Source organism: Manacus vitellinus, unplaced genomic scaffold (assembly GCF_001715985.3).
Source record: "Manacus vitellinus isolate BGI_N305 unplaced genomic scaffold, ASM171598v3 scaffold_15_pilon, whole genome shotgun sequence".
NCBI lineage: Eukaryota > Metazoa > Chordata > Aves > Passeriformes > Pipridae > Manacus > Manacus vitellinus.
The window spans coordinates 10,188,553-10,204,784 of NW_021939122.1; the positions used below are offsets into that span (position 1 = coordinate 10,188,553).

Below are 16,232 nucleotides of genomic sequence, written 5' to 3' on the forward strand. Positions count from 1 at the left end.
TCTACAGCTGTTTATTGGAACAGTCCATTATAGGGAGAAAATTGTTCCTGCTTTGCTGCTAATGCTGGTACTTTTCAGAGTGTGGCTGCTGAAAAGATACAGCAGTCAGACAATACCCATCACAACAGGAAATTAGAAAATCTTAGAAGTTGTACAAAGTCACCCAGCCTTCGTTCCTACGACAGTAAACACTCAACAAAGCTGTTAGGCAAGATCTCAGAGTAAGGGTGGCAATAATTGTGTGAATGTGCTGTGCAACTGTCAGCAGCACTTTCATTTTTCAAGCACGCTAACTTCTTATCTATACTGTGCAGCTAATTTTACATTATAGCATCTGGTTTTATTCATTTTGCTAGGGTTAAAATAATCTTTGTTTAACAGACATGCTCAGTGCTATCATAACCTGAGCCAGCTACTCTCTCCAATAGGAAGAAAAGTCTCCCAGCTGTCACACTCTGCTGTTTCTAATCACTTTAAGCCATGAGTTCTGGGGCATTTTTTATTAAAGCTGGATAAAATACATTCTTACTTCCTACTGTCTGGTATGTGCCCTAGACTATTTTTTCAAGCTGCATTCTTGGAAATACTGGCAAGCATGCTGTGCCCCTAACAGGCACTCACAAAGTGAGTAACAAGCTTCCAGATTTCACAGTTAGCAGATTTACATGTGAGCGTGATATGAGGGAGCACAGAGCTCCAGGTCTATGTTAGGTTTCCAATGGACATGTCTGCAGCATCTTCAAAGCAAACTCTCTTGGCGTTTCTAAGTTCCATTTTCTCTAGGTAGGTGGGAAGACGTTATTTGTCAATAGTTAGAGATTTCCAGAGGTGTGTTGCTTCTTTTCAGTTGGGCTAACTTCTGAAACTAACTCTAGGATTTGGGGTCATTTGTAAGGTCAGGTAACACTATATAGTTCTGGCGCCTGGGACCGCCTCTCACATAAAACCAGAACAGTGAGAAGATGGCCCTGATCAGAACTTGAATGCTTTTCATATTTGCATGCATGACGTGCAGTGCCAGAATGTATTTGGACCTGGTGTCACCTGAGGTCTGGAGACTGCTGGAACCCCGGTTCTGGCATGCAGATGCAGAGCAGGTTCAGTCACCTTACCTTATTGGAGGGTGACAGTAGCTGATGTGGTTGCTTGCATCGAAGTATTGTCACCATCCTGGATGACCTGTAATGTATTTCTAAACATCTCCTAGAGTATTTATGTATAAGGAAAAGAGAAATTAATATCCATCTGAGCAGTCAGATGATCAGTGCTTTTGAGTATGGAGCATCAATATGGGTAGAAATGGATTTCTTGCCATAGTGGGAGCAAGTATGTCCACTAGAGCTATTTAGTTGTTACATGTGTTGAATTTACATCTAGATTATAAATCTGGGAAATACATTGGGCACAGGGCAGACCATGGAGGTGTGGCATGGCCCATGAAAGCACATCTGCAGGACACCAGGGCTGAGCTCTGCCTCTAAGAAATCCCACACAATTACGTGGAGTAGGAGATGGGACAGGGATGGGCAAAGGCTTCATAGTGGAAAGAGACTGCAGGAATGTGCCTAAAGACCTTTGGAGTGTGAGGTAAAATGGGCTACTGGGATACTAACATCGTTTTTCTGCTCTAGCCACAGGTACCAAACCAAAGATGTCCTCGACAAGAAAGATTCTACTCATCCTGGGATTCCTCTCTACTTTGGCTGTAATTGCTTTAATTGCTGTAGCAGTGACCCAAAACAAGCCACTTCCGAAGAACATTAAGGTATTTCAAGCTGGTACTCTTAAAACAAGCTGGGGAGTTAGGTGTTCATAGTGCTCAAGGACATGTTGCTGCCCTTGCTGGGTCTGGCTAACCTCTTTTTCTGGCTCCATGCACCTCAACATCTTGTTTTACATCTTTGTGGTAAAACCAGATATGGCTTCATAGGGGATCATCTCTTAAGTAATCAGTCTCAATTTTGCTGCTTTTCTGCTCTTGCATCTTTTGATGGAAACTTTACACTGAAGCACTGCTGAGAAGAGTAATGACACACATTCCCACAGCTGCCAGATAAGCTGTTCGCTTCTGGTCCCCCTGTGTGAGGAGGCCAGCACATACTGTGTGTGGTTTGGTGCCTCAGGTGTGATAGTGGCTCTGTCTTGCCCACAGTACGGGATTGTGCTGGATGCGGGATCGTCCCACACTAACCTCTATGTGTACGAGTGGCCAGCAGAGAAGGAGAACGACACTGGAGTGGTGAAGCAGGTGGAGGTGTGTAAAGTTGAAGGTAAGAGGAGGAAAGGGAGCTATGGAAGGGGCATGGGATGAAGAAGAGATAATGCAATCAAAGGGTTGGGGAGGAGAAACCCAGGAGAAGAGGCCAATATTGAAAACAGTGTTTGTTATGTCACTTAAGAGTTAGACTTGATGATCCTTGTGAGTCCCTTCCAATTCAGAATATCCCGTGAGTATTCTTATTTTGTAATTTGTGAGCTAATGTATATCCCACCTCTTCCCATGGGGAGCTGTATATGCTTGACCTTCCTGGGGGAAAAATGGATCCACTTTTTCCTTTGTTTTTAGAATGCTTGGAAGTAAGTGCTTTTTGGAAAGATCTACACCAAAGAATGTATTTAAATAAATAAAATGTCAGCATGCACTCTTGCTGAAGTGCTGATGAATATCAGGCAGTGAGAGGGAAGGGCATGGTTTGCTCTTTTTCAAGGCTTCTATGCAAGCTAGGTACTGGGCTTAAGGCCCAAGGTTGCTCAACTTAAGCGTGTCATGGTTTATTTTTTATTCTATTTAATTGCTGTGTAGATATTTTATGGTTCAGGAAGGCATAAATGAAGCCTAAGGGTGCACACAACAAGGAGCAGCACAGACCATCATGGATCACTGCACTCTGAAGGGATGAGAGGTATTGTCAGACCTGCCTGGGGTCTTTTCAGGCCCCTGCAGTGCAGGGAAGAGCCATACCATTATCAAGCTGCTGCCATAGCTGCTCAGCACTGCACCATCCCACATCATGGGCAGCACACTGAGCATATGGCAACCTGGGGCGAATGCAGCCTGGGGTTCACTGCTGCGCAGGCACTGGGCCTGGGGCAGTTCAGGGGACACGTGGCAGAGAGGGACAATGCATTTTGCTTTGGGTTAGCGTGAAAGGCAATAGCTGCAAAACACCCAGTGTTGTAGTGTGACTATAAAGTACACAAACAGATAGCATCTGCCCCTGGAGGACCCAGCACAGTGAAGGGTCAGAGATTTTCAGGCGCAGATCCAGGGTACTCTCAGGCAGACTCAGAGAAGTCTGCAGCTGTTCAAGACATGCTCAGGAAATGGTTTGTTTCACTGCAGTCCTCATCGCTAGTTCATAGCCTGCTTCTTGGAGAACAGGTGGCAGATGCTGGGCACTGTGGCCATCCCCCTGTGCATTGGGTTTAGTTGGTGCTATAGGATTTCTAAAGCTTCTCAGGAATGGGGGTGTTGAATCTGATACTGCTGCCTGTGATATGGTTTAATACACCTGCTCATGGCAGAATTGTGGGGTTATGCTTGGAGTTGGAGCAATGAAGTGTCTTTATTTCTTGCAGGCCCTGGGATCTCAGGTTACTCCCATGCCACAGAGAAGGCAGGTCCCTCTCTGGCACAGTGCCTACAACAAGCAAAAGAGGTGATTCCCTCAACGCAGCACAAAGAGACACCTGTCTACCTCGGAGCAACTGCTGGCATGCGGCTTCTCAGGTACTGTAGGGCCTGTCCCCTTCTCCTGCAGCACTGCACATGGGATCACCATGGATGTTCAGTGGGGGCCTCTTGGGAAAAGTCCTTGGAGATACTGCCAGCTCACACTGTGCCCAGATACCCTCTTCTGAAGCTGACCTCTCTGAATCCTGAGTCCCCCTGGCTCTTCCCTTGCTTGCTCAGCTTGCCCACTCAGTCCAACCTTCCATCATTTCCTGCATCCGGATGCAGCACAGAGACACCAGGAGATCAGTAGTGCCAAGCTGATGCTTAGACATTCTCCATATCAAAGGGATGCTCAAACATCCCCACAATCTGGTATTAGGCCTAACCCAGAATTTTTGAGCTCAACCATGTTGTAACTTCCCACATATCTTGACTCATCCTGGGGCCATCAGAGGATAAGGTAATTTTATAATCACATACTCCTTTAGTTCTTATTTGTGTTTTTCATGGGGGTGCCCCAGAACTCTTGTCTAGCTATAACTCAGAGCTGATCTTATGTATATATTGCCTGGGAGATCTCCCTGGGGATACCTTCCGGATTTCTTCTCAAATGGTTCTTGTGAAGAGTGAGAGGAATCTCCACAGTGCAATTACTATCAGGACACATGCTCCAGAAGAACAAGAGCTCTGGTCTCTGCTCCAAGTATCACTCTCAGCTCCAGGGTCTGTAAGTGTCAGACCTGGTGGCAGCTGTGCTGTCAAGGTGTGGACAGAGAGGGACATGGCCAGTTGGAACTGGACAACCCATATGAATAACTGTTCTCTTATAATTAAATGAATAACTGTTCTCTTATAATTAACACTTGGTGGGGAGTTGCAGCCTGCCTACGCAGAATAAAGCTCATAGACTACTGAGAGCTGTCAGCCAGAGTCACTCCATCCTTTCTTCCATTCATCCAGGTTGGAGAATGAAAGTGCAGCTGATGAAGTCTTGTCCTCAGTAGAGACGACACTACGCTTAGCTCCGTTCAACTTCCAGGGTGCCAGAATCATCACTGGTCAGGAAGAAGGAGCCTATGGATGGATCACCATTAATTACCTTCTGGGCAGTTTCAAGCAGGTAGTATTTCTGTAGCAAGTATGTTTGAATAGTTGGCTTGCAGCACTTTGTAAATCATGCCTTGCAAGAAGCTGTTGCAAGCACTACCTTCCCTTGTAAGCCATTTACCAGGGATCAGGAAGCTGCACATCTTGCCTCAGCAGTTACCGCGAGTATATCCTGACACTTAGTGATATCAGGCTGCACCACTGTAGGCAGACTTAAAGCACTGAAATAAAACACCAGCATCTTTAATAATTTTGCTTGAGTACAGTGTCCTTCTCACTTCCTGATCTAAAATACTTCTGTGTCTGTAAAGTCTGACAGTGATTCTTTACTATTGAGCTTATAAATCATCTGGGAGCTGAAACAGTAAATTGGCTGTCTTTTTCTCATAACAATTGTATTACATTTTATATTCTTAGTCCTCCTGCAAACACTGTGATGTGATCCACGTTATGCATTTACAAGCCTGCATCTTTCTTGTGTCATGTTCCAGTTCTCATGTCATGTCCTTCTCCGAGACTTCCTGTGTTTTCTGTGTTCTGTGCTTCTGCTTCTCCACATAAGTCTTTCTCTTTTTTTTTTTAACTCCAAAATAAAATCTTCTCCATGCCTGATATATCTGTTTTACTTTGAAATTAATTTTTTTTAAAGTCTGGATGGAAAAAGCTTCTGCATTCCCTGAAATCCACAAGTGAGACATCAGGAGCACTAGACCTCGGAGGAGCCTCAACACAGATTACCTTTGTATCAAAGGAACTCTCTTCTGAGTCTCCAGAGAACCAGCTCTACTTCCGTCTCTATGGCAAGGATTACCAGGTGTACACACACAGCTTTCTCTGCTATGGGAAGGACCAGGCTCTGCAACAGAAACTGGCCAGGGACCTACAGGCAAGTATATCTACACCTGTAATTTCACATGGAGAACCTGGACCCTCCCATCTTTGGCATACTGGTGCTGTGTCCCAGCTAAATGCCTCATCTCTTAGTCTGGATTAGGGAAACATCATTGTCCTCCATAAAACCTGGGCACAAGGTGCCCAAAGAGGTGCCAGTCAATACTTTCACTCAGGGGAGGCAACATTTTACAGTCTCTAAGAATCCAAAATCAACAGCAGCTTCACAAACTGTGACTGAAAGTAATTTGCGCAGGGTCCTACATGGAGGCTGTAGCAGTACCCACACCTTCCCCCTCAAAGCCATTGTCTTAAACCATCCTCATCCCTTTGACCTGATGTGTGCACCTTGATGTGATGTACCATGACAAGTGCTTTGTGGCCACCATTCCCTGTGGCTCTTTCTCAGGGTGTTACTCTAGAGCAAAGTGTAACAGCTTGAGTTTATTTTTACTTTCAGACCGTGGAGAGCAGCAGTCTCCTTGACCCGTGCTTTCACCGGGGGTATCAGAGGACTATAAATATAAGTGACTTCTTCAAAAACCCTTGTACATCAGACAAGAAAAAGCAATTACCTTTCAGCCAGCTGTACATAGAGGGAGAGGGGGATTATCAAAAGTGCCGAGAAAACATCCAGAAACTCTTCGACAAAACCAATTGTCCTTACTCCAGTTGCTCCTTCAATGGGATATACCTACCTCCATTACAAGGGGATTTTGGGGTGAGTCTTCACAGTCTTCAACTCTCTATAATTCAGAATGTTAGAAGAGCAGAAGCTCTTCATGACTGAGGCAGGAAATCATTTATAAGATAGCTTTTTGGACATGTACCTACAAAAGTAGTGCTGCACTTGTGGTGAGGGCAGACGTGTAAGAGCTACTTCAGTAACTACTGGCCTGCCAGTACTGCACTGTTCCCATTCTAACCCATCTCCTTGCAGTTCTGTATTTACTAATTCATTTTTAAGCAGTCCTTTGCTTAAAAATTTTTTGCTTAAAAATTTTTAAGCAGTCCTTTGCTCCGCAAACCTTGTCTCCTGAGGTCAGTGGTGGAACCAGACCTGAAATTCACCCAGAAGTGTCTGAGTGATACTAAAACCAGTCAGCTCACCTGTCTGCTTCCCAGACATGATGAGGAGACTGGACACTGAACAACACACATTATGTGTGACACCATGCTGACCATCAGTCCTAGCGCTGCAAGACTTGAGTGACTTTGAGGCTTTCTGGGGAACTGTTAATACACGCTTGCCCTGTTCATAAACTGCCCTCTACCTATCAGCTACTGGCCATGGTCAGAGAGGGGTTTTCTGGACTTCAGATTATATGATGGGGCTCTGTACAGTCCTTTCAGACTATCACTTCTGCTCTTTGTGGTGATATTGGTTGCACACTCCCTTCATTCAGTTGCCAAGATGGGATCACAGTTGTGATGGCAATCAGCATTCACTGTATGCCGCTGGCACATGTTAAGGAGAGAGCTTACAGAAGCTCTTCAGGATACCATAATTCCTGCCTCCACCTCTCAGCAGTTCTGAGGGGTATGTCTCAAAATGACATCACTCTTGAAAATATACCTGCTCTTATGTGTGTGATGTTGCTTCTTATGCTTCTCTATCTGTAAACAAACTCATTTTTTTAATGGGATTTCTGCTGTTCTGCTCATGCTGAGGCTCAGTCAGATTAAAACAATCTTTCTCCTTCAGGCTTTTTCTGCTTTCTATTTTGTGATGAACTTTTTGAACTTGACCGGTGAAGCAAGCCCTGTTCCCCTGAACAAAGTGACCAGAACCATTGAGAGCTTCTGTGCCCGGCCTTGGCAAGAGGTGAGCAGTGCTTGTTGTGGTAGACTATGGCTGCTGATATTTTATGTAGGATAAATGGCTGGGGTTAATTTCCAAAGCAAGATGGGAAAGATTCCCCCAGCACCTACAGTGGATGCTCAGGCACAAGCTGGAGCAGTGGGAAGGCGTGTTTAACAGCCTAGTGATTGCCTCCTTCCCTAGGTGAAGACAATGTATCAAAACATCAAAGAAAAGTACCTGAGTGAATATTGCTTCTCTGGAGCCTACATCCTCTCTCTCCTGGAAAATGGCTATGAATTCACCGAAGATAACTGGCAAAGGATCCACTTCCTTGGAAAGGTTTGTATCATGGTGGGGAGGGCTCTACTCTACACACCCCTACTGCACAGCCCGGCCCTTCATCCCCAGGAGGGTGACTGCCCCAGCAATGCCACAAGCAGCCCCTGCACCTCCCAGTGCTGATTCTGCTCCTCTTCTTTTCAGATTGGTAGCAGTGATGCAGGTTGGACCCTGGGCTACATGCTGAACCTGACCAACATGATCCCTGCAGAGGAGCCAGCTGTGCCCCCTCTCTCTCACGGCAGCTACGTAGGGCTGATGGTGCTGTGCTCCCTTGTGCTGGTGTCTGTGCTCCTGTTTGCTTGGCTTCTCTTTCACAAGCCCAAGTGCCTGCAGAAGGGGGTTGTTTAGGAAGAACCTGGAGGGGAGAGGGGCCATGTCACCCTGGCTGTTCAGGGCTAGGAGACCCCAGCAGAGCAGCCTGTACTGCAGAGTTCCTCTCACTGAAGCTACTGACTGTACAACAAGGGCATTTATTTCTTCTGACTCACATTTGCACTGAGAGATGTTGGGACATCAGGCTCGCCACCTTTCTCTGCCAAGGACAGACAAGCTGGTGTCCCCTCCTTGAATGGGTTGTACTTTCATTCAATGAAACTTTGCTGCTTGTTGATTTCTGCCTTGTGCACAGCATTATAAAGAGAAAAGTGGCAGCAATCTTTGGGAGCCAGTGCTCCTGCGAGGGTAATCTCAGGGTCACACATCCCATTGAGCTCTTGGGAGCTGTCACACACAGGGTGATCCTGCTCCTTCTCTGCTGAAGCTGTTCCCAAGAGCCCTTTCCACACCAGCACACCTCTGCTCACCTCCCTGGGCCCTGAGCTCTTGCAGCCCTACAGCTGGGTACAGCACTTGCACCTGACTGGCCCCTGAAGGTGGGTCAGGCTCCCAAATGCCACTCTTGGAAAAGAAGGGATGAGGACGAAGAAACTGAGCGTGCTGGTGGTCATCAGCCCTTATCTGGGCTCTGGTGGCTGTCAGCTCCTTTTGCAGGTGGTAAGAAGCCTTTTTCCCACATCTTTCTGATGTTGTTGCTGGACCAAAGCTGGCTCACTGTCGCACTGAGCCGTTCCCATGCCCCTAGGGTACATCAAGACACGAGTTCCCAGCCAGGCATTGCTGGTTTTTTGCAGGAACAGCTTGTACTGGCCAAGGATCCTTGCCCAGTAGTGAGTGCTTATGCCTACAGGAACTCTGGTGTTATCAGCATGCCTGTAGGTATAGACCCACAAAAGCAATCCAGGGTCACTGGATAATAGAGCAGCCTCCAATCTAGGGAAAATGTTTATTAAGTAATGTTGTTATAGACAGCTGGCAGCAGTTAACCAGCATTGGTTAACTTTGCTTTCCATCAGCAAAATTACTGAAAATTTGCCTTTCCTTCCCTGATGGAATAGGCTTATCCTATGGCCATAAGACCCAGGGCTTGTGAGTGCACATACTGAGGCCCATCTTCTAGTACACAACTAGGATGATGCCATTGATTGGGCTTATGAATCACTTTCTTCCATTTTTCCATTCCTTGGTCTGAAAAAAAAAAGAAGAGGTAAGTCAGAAATCCATTTTTGTAAAAACACTCAGAAACCACTGGTGCCTGTCTACCTCCCACAAAATCTTGGATATCTCTTCTCCTAATGGCCTGTAAGTGCCAGAGGTCAAAAGAAAGCAGATATTATAGAGAAAAAGGCATAGTAAATGTACCTTCATGTGTTTCCCCAAGCAAAGGTGCAGGCAGTGAGGAGGGGGTCAGGATGTGCACACCCAACAACACCTTCTCCTTTAGGCAAGCGCAGACACAGAACTCAGAGTTTTCATGCTCTCCCAACCTGTTCTTCTGCACAGTTCAGGCATGAAAATATCCTGCAGTTATTTCTGCTTTATGCCTGGAAGTAGAAGCCCTTACATATTGAAGAACCTAAAGGTAAGGGAAAAATCTACCCTGTGATCTTTGGGCAGATCGTTGTTCTTCCAAAAATTTGTGTCTTATTTTTGCTCTGAAGTAGCTGACTTCAGCTTCTGTTGGACCTTGTTCTGCCCATTTCCAAAGAACTGAGTAACTCTGCTATTAAAAATCCCTTTTTCCTTGTTGGTGCTTGCAAATTGTCATTATATCATATTAAATAGGCTGATCTTCAATCTGTAAAGTGCTCTGTGCTGACCTCACTTGTAGCTCTTGACTCCACTTCTTTTAAAAGTTTTACATCTTTCTGAAATTGGAACACCAAAGTTTTTATCAGTGAGTGATACTAGAGTCATTAATAGTGTGTATAAAGTAATATCCTCTGGTTTTGATCTTTACTCTGTGTTCCCCATTTATATATCTCAGGGCCACATCTGCTCACTCAACAGAAAGTTTTGAGACTGTTTTGTCCAGTTGGACTATTGCAACTTTTTTTTTTCTCTCAGTAATTGCATTCCAGAACAGCTGCTGTCCCACCTTGTGCATCACTGTCTCCAATATAAGCTGTTTTGCCTTCCATGTAGCTCCACTGAAAGACACACTGTTCAAAGAATATTCCCCCGAGCAGATTATCCAGTTCAATCCACAAATGACACTTCACCACACTGTTAGTCCATTCACCAGTTTTTGTTTTATCTGCAAATAGACTGAGATGTTGGATTCAGCTAGAGATGCAGTCTTCCTTCAGTTTTTTTTCAGCAAATATAGGTAGATGAGAGACTATTGGTAGTTTTTGATCATGGCTGGAAGGCATGCAGGAGACACGTGTGATTAGAGCTGCTTCTGCTGCCCAGACAGCCTCAATTCAACACACCTCATCTTGTGCCACCTCCCTTGCATACGGAGTCCTCATAGCAAAGCAGAGGCCCTGGAGAAGTTCCCCACACGTGCTGGTGCATCCTTTCTCCCCATGAACAGCATGGAAACCTGCAAAATGGCAATTCCCCTCCTGAGATCTCTTTGGGGATCTGGCAGCTGCTGAGTTGTGTCCATGATGGGAACTGACAGATCCATTAAGACATTTCAGAAATTGATGCAGAAACTCCATGTGGAAGCTGGTGTGGAAAGAAAGCTTGTGCCAGTCTGATTTTCTGGTCCCTGCTAAGGGTTTATGCCAAAGCAAAAGGACAAATACAGAACCTGTGAGAAGAGCTTTCACAAAGTTTTGTATCTTTATTGCAAGTCCCATAGTATTAATATTGTTAACTCCTGATTCTAGAGCCAGGTGAGCAGCTGGTGTCTTCACTTACTTTTTGGTTTCAGTTTTGGGGTTTTTTTTAAAGCTTTAAATATGACTGGAGTGTAACCTAAGGGCCCCAAGCTAAGATAAATACAAAATATGTTACATTTTTTTAAACCTTGTAACTATTAGACCCCATTTATAAATCAATCTCTCCAAAATTAGAATTTTGAAGGTGACAACAGACATGCCATTTGAAAAATCACTTGAGCAGACTGAGGCTCCAGGAACTGGTTGACTGAAGGCATCCTGTCAAGGTGGGACCCTTGAATATCATTGCCTGTATGTGAACCTTCACAGAACAACCTATGACTTTTTCTCCCTATTTCTCCTGTTATTGCAGGATTTTATTCATAGAGGCTACTCAAAATCCTTGGTCAAAGAGTTCAAGTTTAATGAATATTCATTTCTTTGCTTCTGTGTTGTATCTGACCCAGCTGTATTCAGCTCAAATGTTCCAGAGACACCCAATGTGTGCAGGAAGACCATTAATGGTAGTGGAGGGAATGTCCAAATATGCCAGTAATAATGTATCACTTCTCTTGTTAATACAGTCGATCTGCCTCACTGATAATTATTTGTGCCTTATTTCTAATTTGACAGCTTCTGGCTTTAATATCTGGCCACTGGCTGCTGTACTGTTTTGCTTTTCTGGGGTAAAGCATCTTTTAACACCACATGTTCTTGTCTAGCAAATATTTATTCACTATTCAGCACTGCTGAGCTGCCAAGACTCCAGACCTTGGTCTCTCCTAGAAGAGAGAACTCTCCTGGGCTCCTAGGAAGCCCTGAGATGTGCTGCAGCAAGGTGAGATGTCTCTGTTTGGGGTTCAAATATTGACAGGTCCGTTTTTGGGAAGGTTCCTTGCAGGAGGATTTCATAGCTTTGGATAGTGCAGGAGCAGCCTGGTCTTGCTGGGACTGATAACTTCTATGAGCTCTCCCATGTTCACCCAAGTGTCAGGTGTGAGGCAAAGCCTCCGGAACTTCTCAGAGGAGAGAGCCTGGGTGCCTGCAGCACACTCACCTCTTGCAGAAAACAACTGGTCCTCACCACAGGCTCTAAGTACCTTTCGCTCTCCTCCCTGATAAAGCTACCTCTCCTCTGTGCACAGGCTACAGCTGACTTCTCTTGCCCTACAGCAAAGCACAGGGGAGCCTCCACTTGAAAGGAAGCTCTCAGAAGTGGGGCCATCACCTCTGCAGTGGGAGCCCGATTCGAAGTGTCTGGGCTGGCCAGGGCTCTTCAGCTTCTCCAAGAGCAACCCTGGGCCGGATGTGTACCCCTTCCTTCTCCACCCCAATTCTTCCCATACTCTGTGCCAGGAAGGATGTGCAGGCTCTGCAGGGCTGCCAGCTTCGTCACAGGCTCTACAGACTGTTTAGGAGGGGCTGGGGGGACACGCTGAGGACAACAGTTCCTGCCACCCAGGCCATGTGCTTTCTTTCTGTGGTCCAGCCCCGAAGAAATGGATCTTTGTTTTGATGCACACACAAGTCTCTGTATGCTTATCATAATAAAGACTTCTGAACTTATGCCAGAAAAGTTTTTGTGCTCTTTTCCAGAAGATGGGAGTCTGCCAGTAGTGGAATGGAGCTTCTGGCACTAAACATGGAAAAATCCTGAGATGTGATTTCCTCTCTTGTCAGTTCCTTGATGTTCTTCTGGGTCAGATCTGAAGTTCACGGTGGATGGTAGCATCCCCTCCTGGTAGGGAAAGGCACTGTGGTCTTTCCCAGGCTCTGGGCACCTCACACGGGTGGCCTCACTCCCAGGAAGGCTTGCTAGTAGCCAAACCCCATCTTTCCTTGCTTTAGCTTCACCCTGACCTCCTCAAAGCAGCTTGTTCTCCCCTGCTGCTAACTAGATGGATGCAGTCCTCTGTCCTCATTTTCCCTTTCCCTCCCCCAGGCGGCACCACTGGCATCATGCTGGCACTGCAGCCCACCCTCCCACCCCCCCAAACAGGTGAAGGACGGTGGGCCTGTGCCCCTTGTTCACAGGGCTGCGTGTCTCTGTGTGCAGCCACAGCTGTAGCTCTGCCAAGGCAAACATGCTTGCCATGGTCTTTATTTTTCTTTCAGCATGAACTCTCCACAGTTTGCTCATTCTTATGGCTATTAGCTTGAACTTTCCTCAGATTTTCCATTCTTCCTCTGGTAACAATATGGCCAGAACTAAAATGAACCCATCAGATGGAGTCTTTCCATGGCTGGCTCTGGAGGGATCAGCTCCTTGCTGACTGTGACCACCAGCCATGCAGTAATAGAGGGGACAGGGCTCACATTCACATTCCTCTCACTCTTGCCACTGTGGCACAGAGCATTCCTGCTTCCTCTCCTACTGCCTCAAGGTTTCTCCATTTTTGAACATCTGGGTGGGGGGTGGGGGGTGTATGATCCATCCCAGATGTATTAGCCATACTTTCCAAACTAAGTCGTTATTTACTTCCTGCACTGTTTCTAACATCTTATATTGTTTGTTTCTGCTTTCATCATTGTTTTTAAACATGTCCAAATTTATCACTGGATTAGGATGTCATTTTCCTAGAGTGTGTTAAGAGCCGTGCTAGGTCAGATCAAACAGGCAGTGCTTTGGCATTCGTCCCCAGCTGCATGGGGGGGCGAAGATCTAGAGGGATAGTTGGGGAAATAAGCCTTCTCTTCTAGCCATTAAGAAATTTGTAATCAAATGATTGCTTCAGGATCTGATAGCTGTGGGTGCCCCTGTTCCCTATGAATTCATCCTATTCTCTTTTGCATTCATTTAACTTTCAGCTTTGACAAGGTAATTTCAATGTGTCTTCTGTGCAAAACTATTTCCTTTTGTTTACTTTAAACCTGCTGCCTGATAACAGGCTGCCCCCATCCCTATGCTATGGATAAGGCTGACTAACTCTCCAGACCTAGTAGTGTGTGAGATGTGTTCTCCGCCCACCCAAGATTTTGCTCATGGCTCCTTTTTAGGCTCTAATGGTCTGGCATTTCTTTTTTTTAAGTGTTGTTTCTCACATCAGTGTTGCTCTTCTCCATAGGAAAGTGAGAGCTTTCCTCATGTGTCCCTTGGCAGCACTACAGTTCCAACTCTCCCACTGCTGTCCCAGGCTACGGAAAGCAGCCTGGGAAGCAAAAACGGAGTGGGGGAACAGACCAAACATGGGGCTTGTGCTATTTTACTATAGCCCTGCCTAGCACTCTCTGGCTGCCAAGTAACACTGGCTAGTGCTGGAAAGCCGCCCAGGTCTTTCCAATTGCCTTCATTGCTGAAGGCTGGGAAAGGAGCAGCTCCATGGGAACCCAGCAGGCCTGGGAGCAGGGATGTGAAGGAGGCGAGGGCATTTCCCGCTGCTATGTGAGCTGCCAGTTCTGCAAAATACCACCAGATGTGGCTTGCTGTAGAGATAAGAGCTGTCCTACCACACCCATGCTCACAATGCCCATGCCACAGCTTCAGCTACTTTGCCTTCACTTCTTACATGTGCTGGGAGAAATTGTCACCTCCAGCCTTGATTCTTGTTACCCGGCTACAGATGGGTGCAATGCCATTCCTGCTCCTGAACGTGTGATGCTTTCAGACTGGCTGACAAGCACGGATGTGGTGGGATGAAGCTTAACTAGGAGAAGGTATTAATATGGTTACTGCTGTCTTTATATGCGTATAATATTTTTTTCTTTTTCTGGTCATGTCTTCAGAAGGTTACTTTTTCAAAAACAGCAGGAGGAGGGAACCTGTGCAGATGGAGCAGAAGACCAAGAAGGCACAGGGATAAGGAGGGAAAGTATAGTGTATATATATAGTATATAGGAAAATATATAGGTGTATATATATATAAGAAGTATATATATATTGGAAAATATAGTAGGGCTTGGGGCAGAAGAAAGTCGAAGTTGGAAAGTCTTAGTAAGCCAAGCCATGAGCAGGCAAGCCATGTGCTTTGCCCACCAGCCTGTACTATTTGCATTAGAGGCTATCAACAGGGATTCCCTGTTTTTACCACTGCTCTTCCTGGAAAACTGAGGTAGAAAGCCAGTTGGCAGCACAAAGCTGATGTGGAGAACGGGTAGGAAAGCAGTGGTGTGGGCAGCACTGGTAGAGGTTGCTTTGCTGGGGGAAAAGGCAGCTAGAGCAGACAGAGTTAGGAGCAATGCTGTATGGATCCACCTCAACGTTGAAGGGAAGGTAAATGTTTGGCATGGCACTGAGAAGCCCATTGCTAATGGCAGGATGAGCTCCTTTCCAGCATGGCCTGTGCAGAGCAGAATAGCATGTTACCAAAGGGAGCCTTTCTCGTGGCCTGTCCAGCTGTGATGGTAAATGTTTTTGGGCTGTGTCAGGGCTGTCCTAATGAAGATGTCTGTGAGAGCTGCTAAGCTGCTGGAGTCCTAGCCTCGTGGGGCAAGGCTGCAAAGCAAAGTTGCCTCCCGCAACTGCGCTGTCTGCAGGCAGAGCACAGGCACCCTGAGGTGTCTGTCAGCCGCTGGGACAAGGGTGGCAGAGAGGTAGAGAGGAACCAGCTTCCCCCGCACCCAGAAACAGTTTGCAACTCTTTGTTAGCAGACAGCAGGGCATTTTCATCTGTCTTTATGCCATTGAGCAATCTCCTGCTTCTCAGTGCCTACTGGAGTTCTTGCCCATGCCCGCTCCCAGAGCAGAGCAGGGCGATACCAGACCACCGAGTGGAGCACTCCGTGCTGTCTGCTCAGCAGACAACTCCTGCATCACCCCCCACGTTGCTCTGTCCTCCCCCCGCCCCGTCCTAGCTCGGCAGTTTGGGCTGGTGGCTGTGCGGAGGGCGATGCGGTCCCTGCCTGTTTATCCCGGGAGCAGCCGGGTGAGCGGGACTGGGGCAGAGGATCGGACTGATCCGCGAAGCCCGCGGCGGTGCCTCCTCCGCTTCCTCAGGAGATGGGGCAGGAGAGGAGGCGCGGCGCGGAGCCGGGGACGGACCCCGGGGAGGAGCTGCGGGAGCTGCCCGCGCCGGGCAGGCAGGGGCCGGGCAGGGCTGCGGGGAGTCGTGCGGCCAGTGAGGCCGCCCTGGCGCCATCCCCACGCGCTCGGCTCTTGCCCCACGAGAGGACTCGGCGACGGCATCCCCCGCCCGCCGCCCCCTCTCCTCTCCCCGCCCGCCCGCTCCCGTGCGCTTGGCAGCCCCGACGCCCTCCGCAGCCAGTTTCCAGCCTGCGCTTCTTCTGCGGTGACAGCCAGTGGCTGCGG

The 16,232-nt window shown here is 47.1% G+C and overlaps 1 protein-coding gene across 5 annotated transcripts in view; it reads left to right on the forward strand.

The window, feature by feature from the left end:
• ENTPD1 (ectonucleoside triphosphate diphosphohydrolase 1) overlaps positions 1 to 12,553 on the forward strand; it is a 32,829-nt gene extending 20,276 nt beyond the window's left edge. For all 5 annotated transcript variants that reach the window (XM_018069205.2, XM_018069209.2, XM_018069210.2 and 2 more), the window contains exons 2-10: positions 1,632 to 1,765; positions 2,153 to 2,270; positions 3,580 to 3,730; positions 4,637 to 4,796; positions 5,433 to 5,669; positions 6,135 to 6,395; positions 7,380 to 7,499; positions 7,680 to 7,817; positions 7,962 to 12,553. In XM_018069205.2, coding sequence (XP_017924694.1) covers positions 1,632 to 1,765; positions 2,153 to 2,270; positions 3,580 to 3,730; positions 4,637 to 4,796; positions 5,433 to 5,669; positions 6,135 to 6,395; positions 7,380 to 7,499; positions 7,680 to 7,817; positions 7,962 to 8,168 — 1,526 coding nt within the window. In that variant the 3' untranslated portion in view covers positions 8,169 to 12,553. The remainder of the gene's footprint in view (positions 1 to 1,631; positions 1,766 to 2,152; positions 2,271 to 3,579; positions 3,731 to 4,636; positions 4,797 to 5,432; positions 5,670 to 6,134; positions 6,396 to 7,379; positions 7,500 to 7,679; positions 7,818 to 7,961) is intronic.
• The last annotated feature ends 3,679 nt before the right edge of the window (positions 12,554 to 16,232 follow it).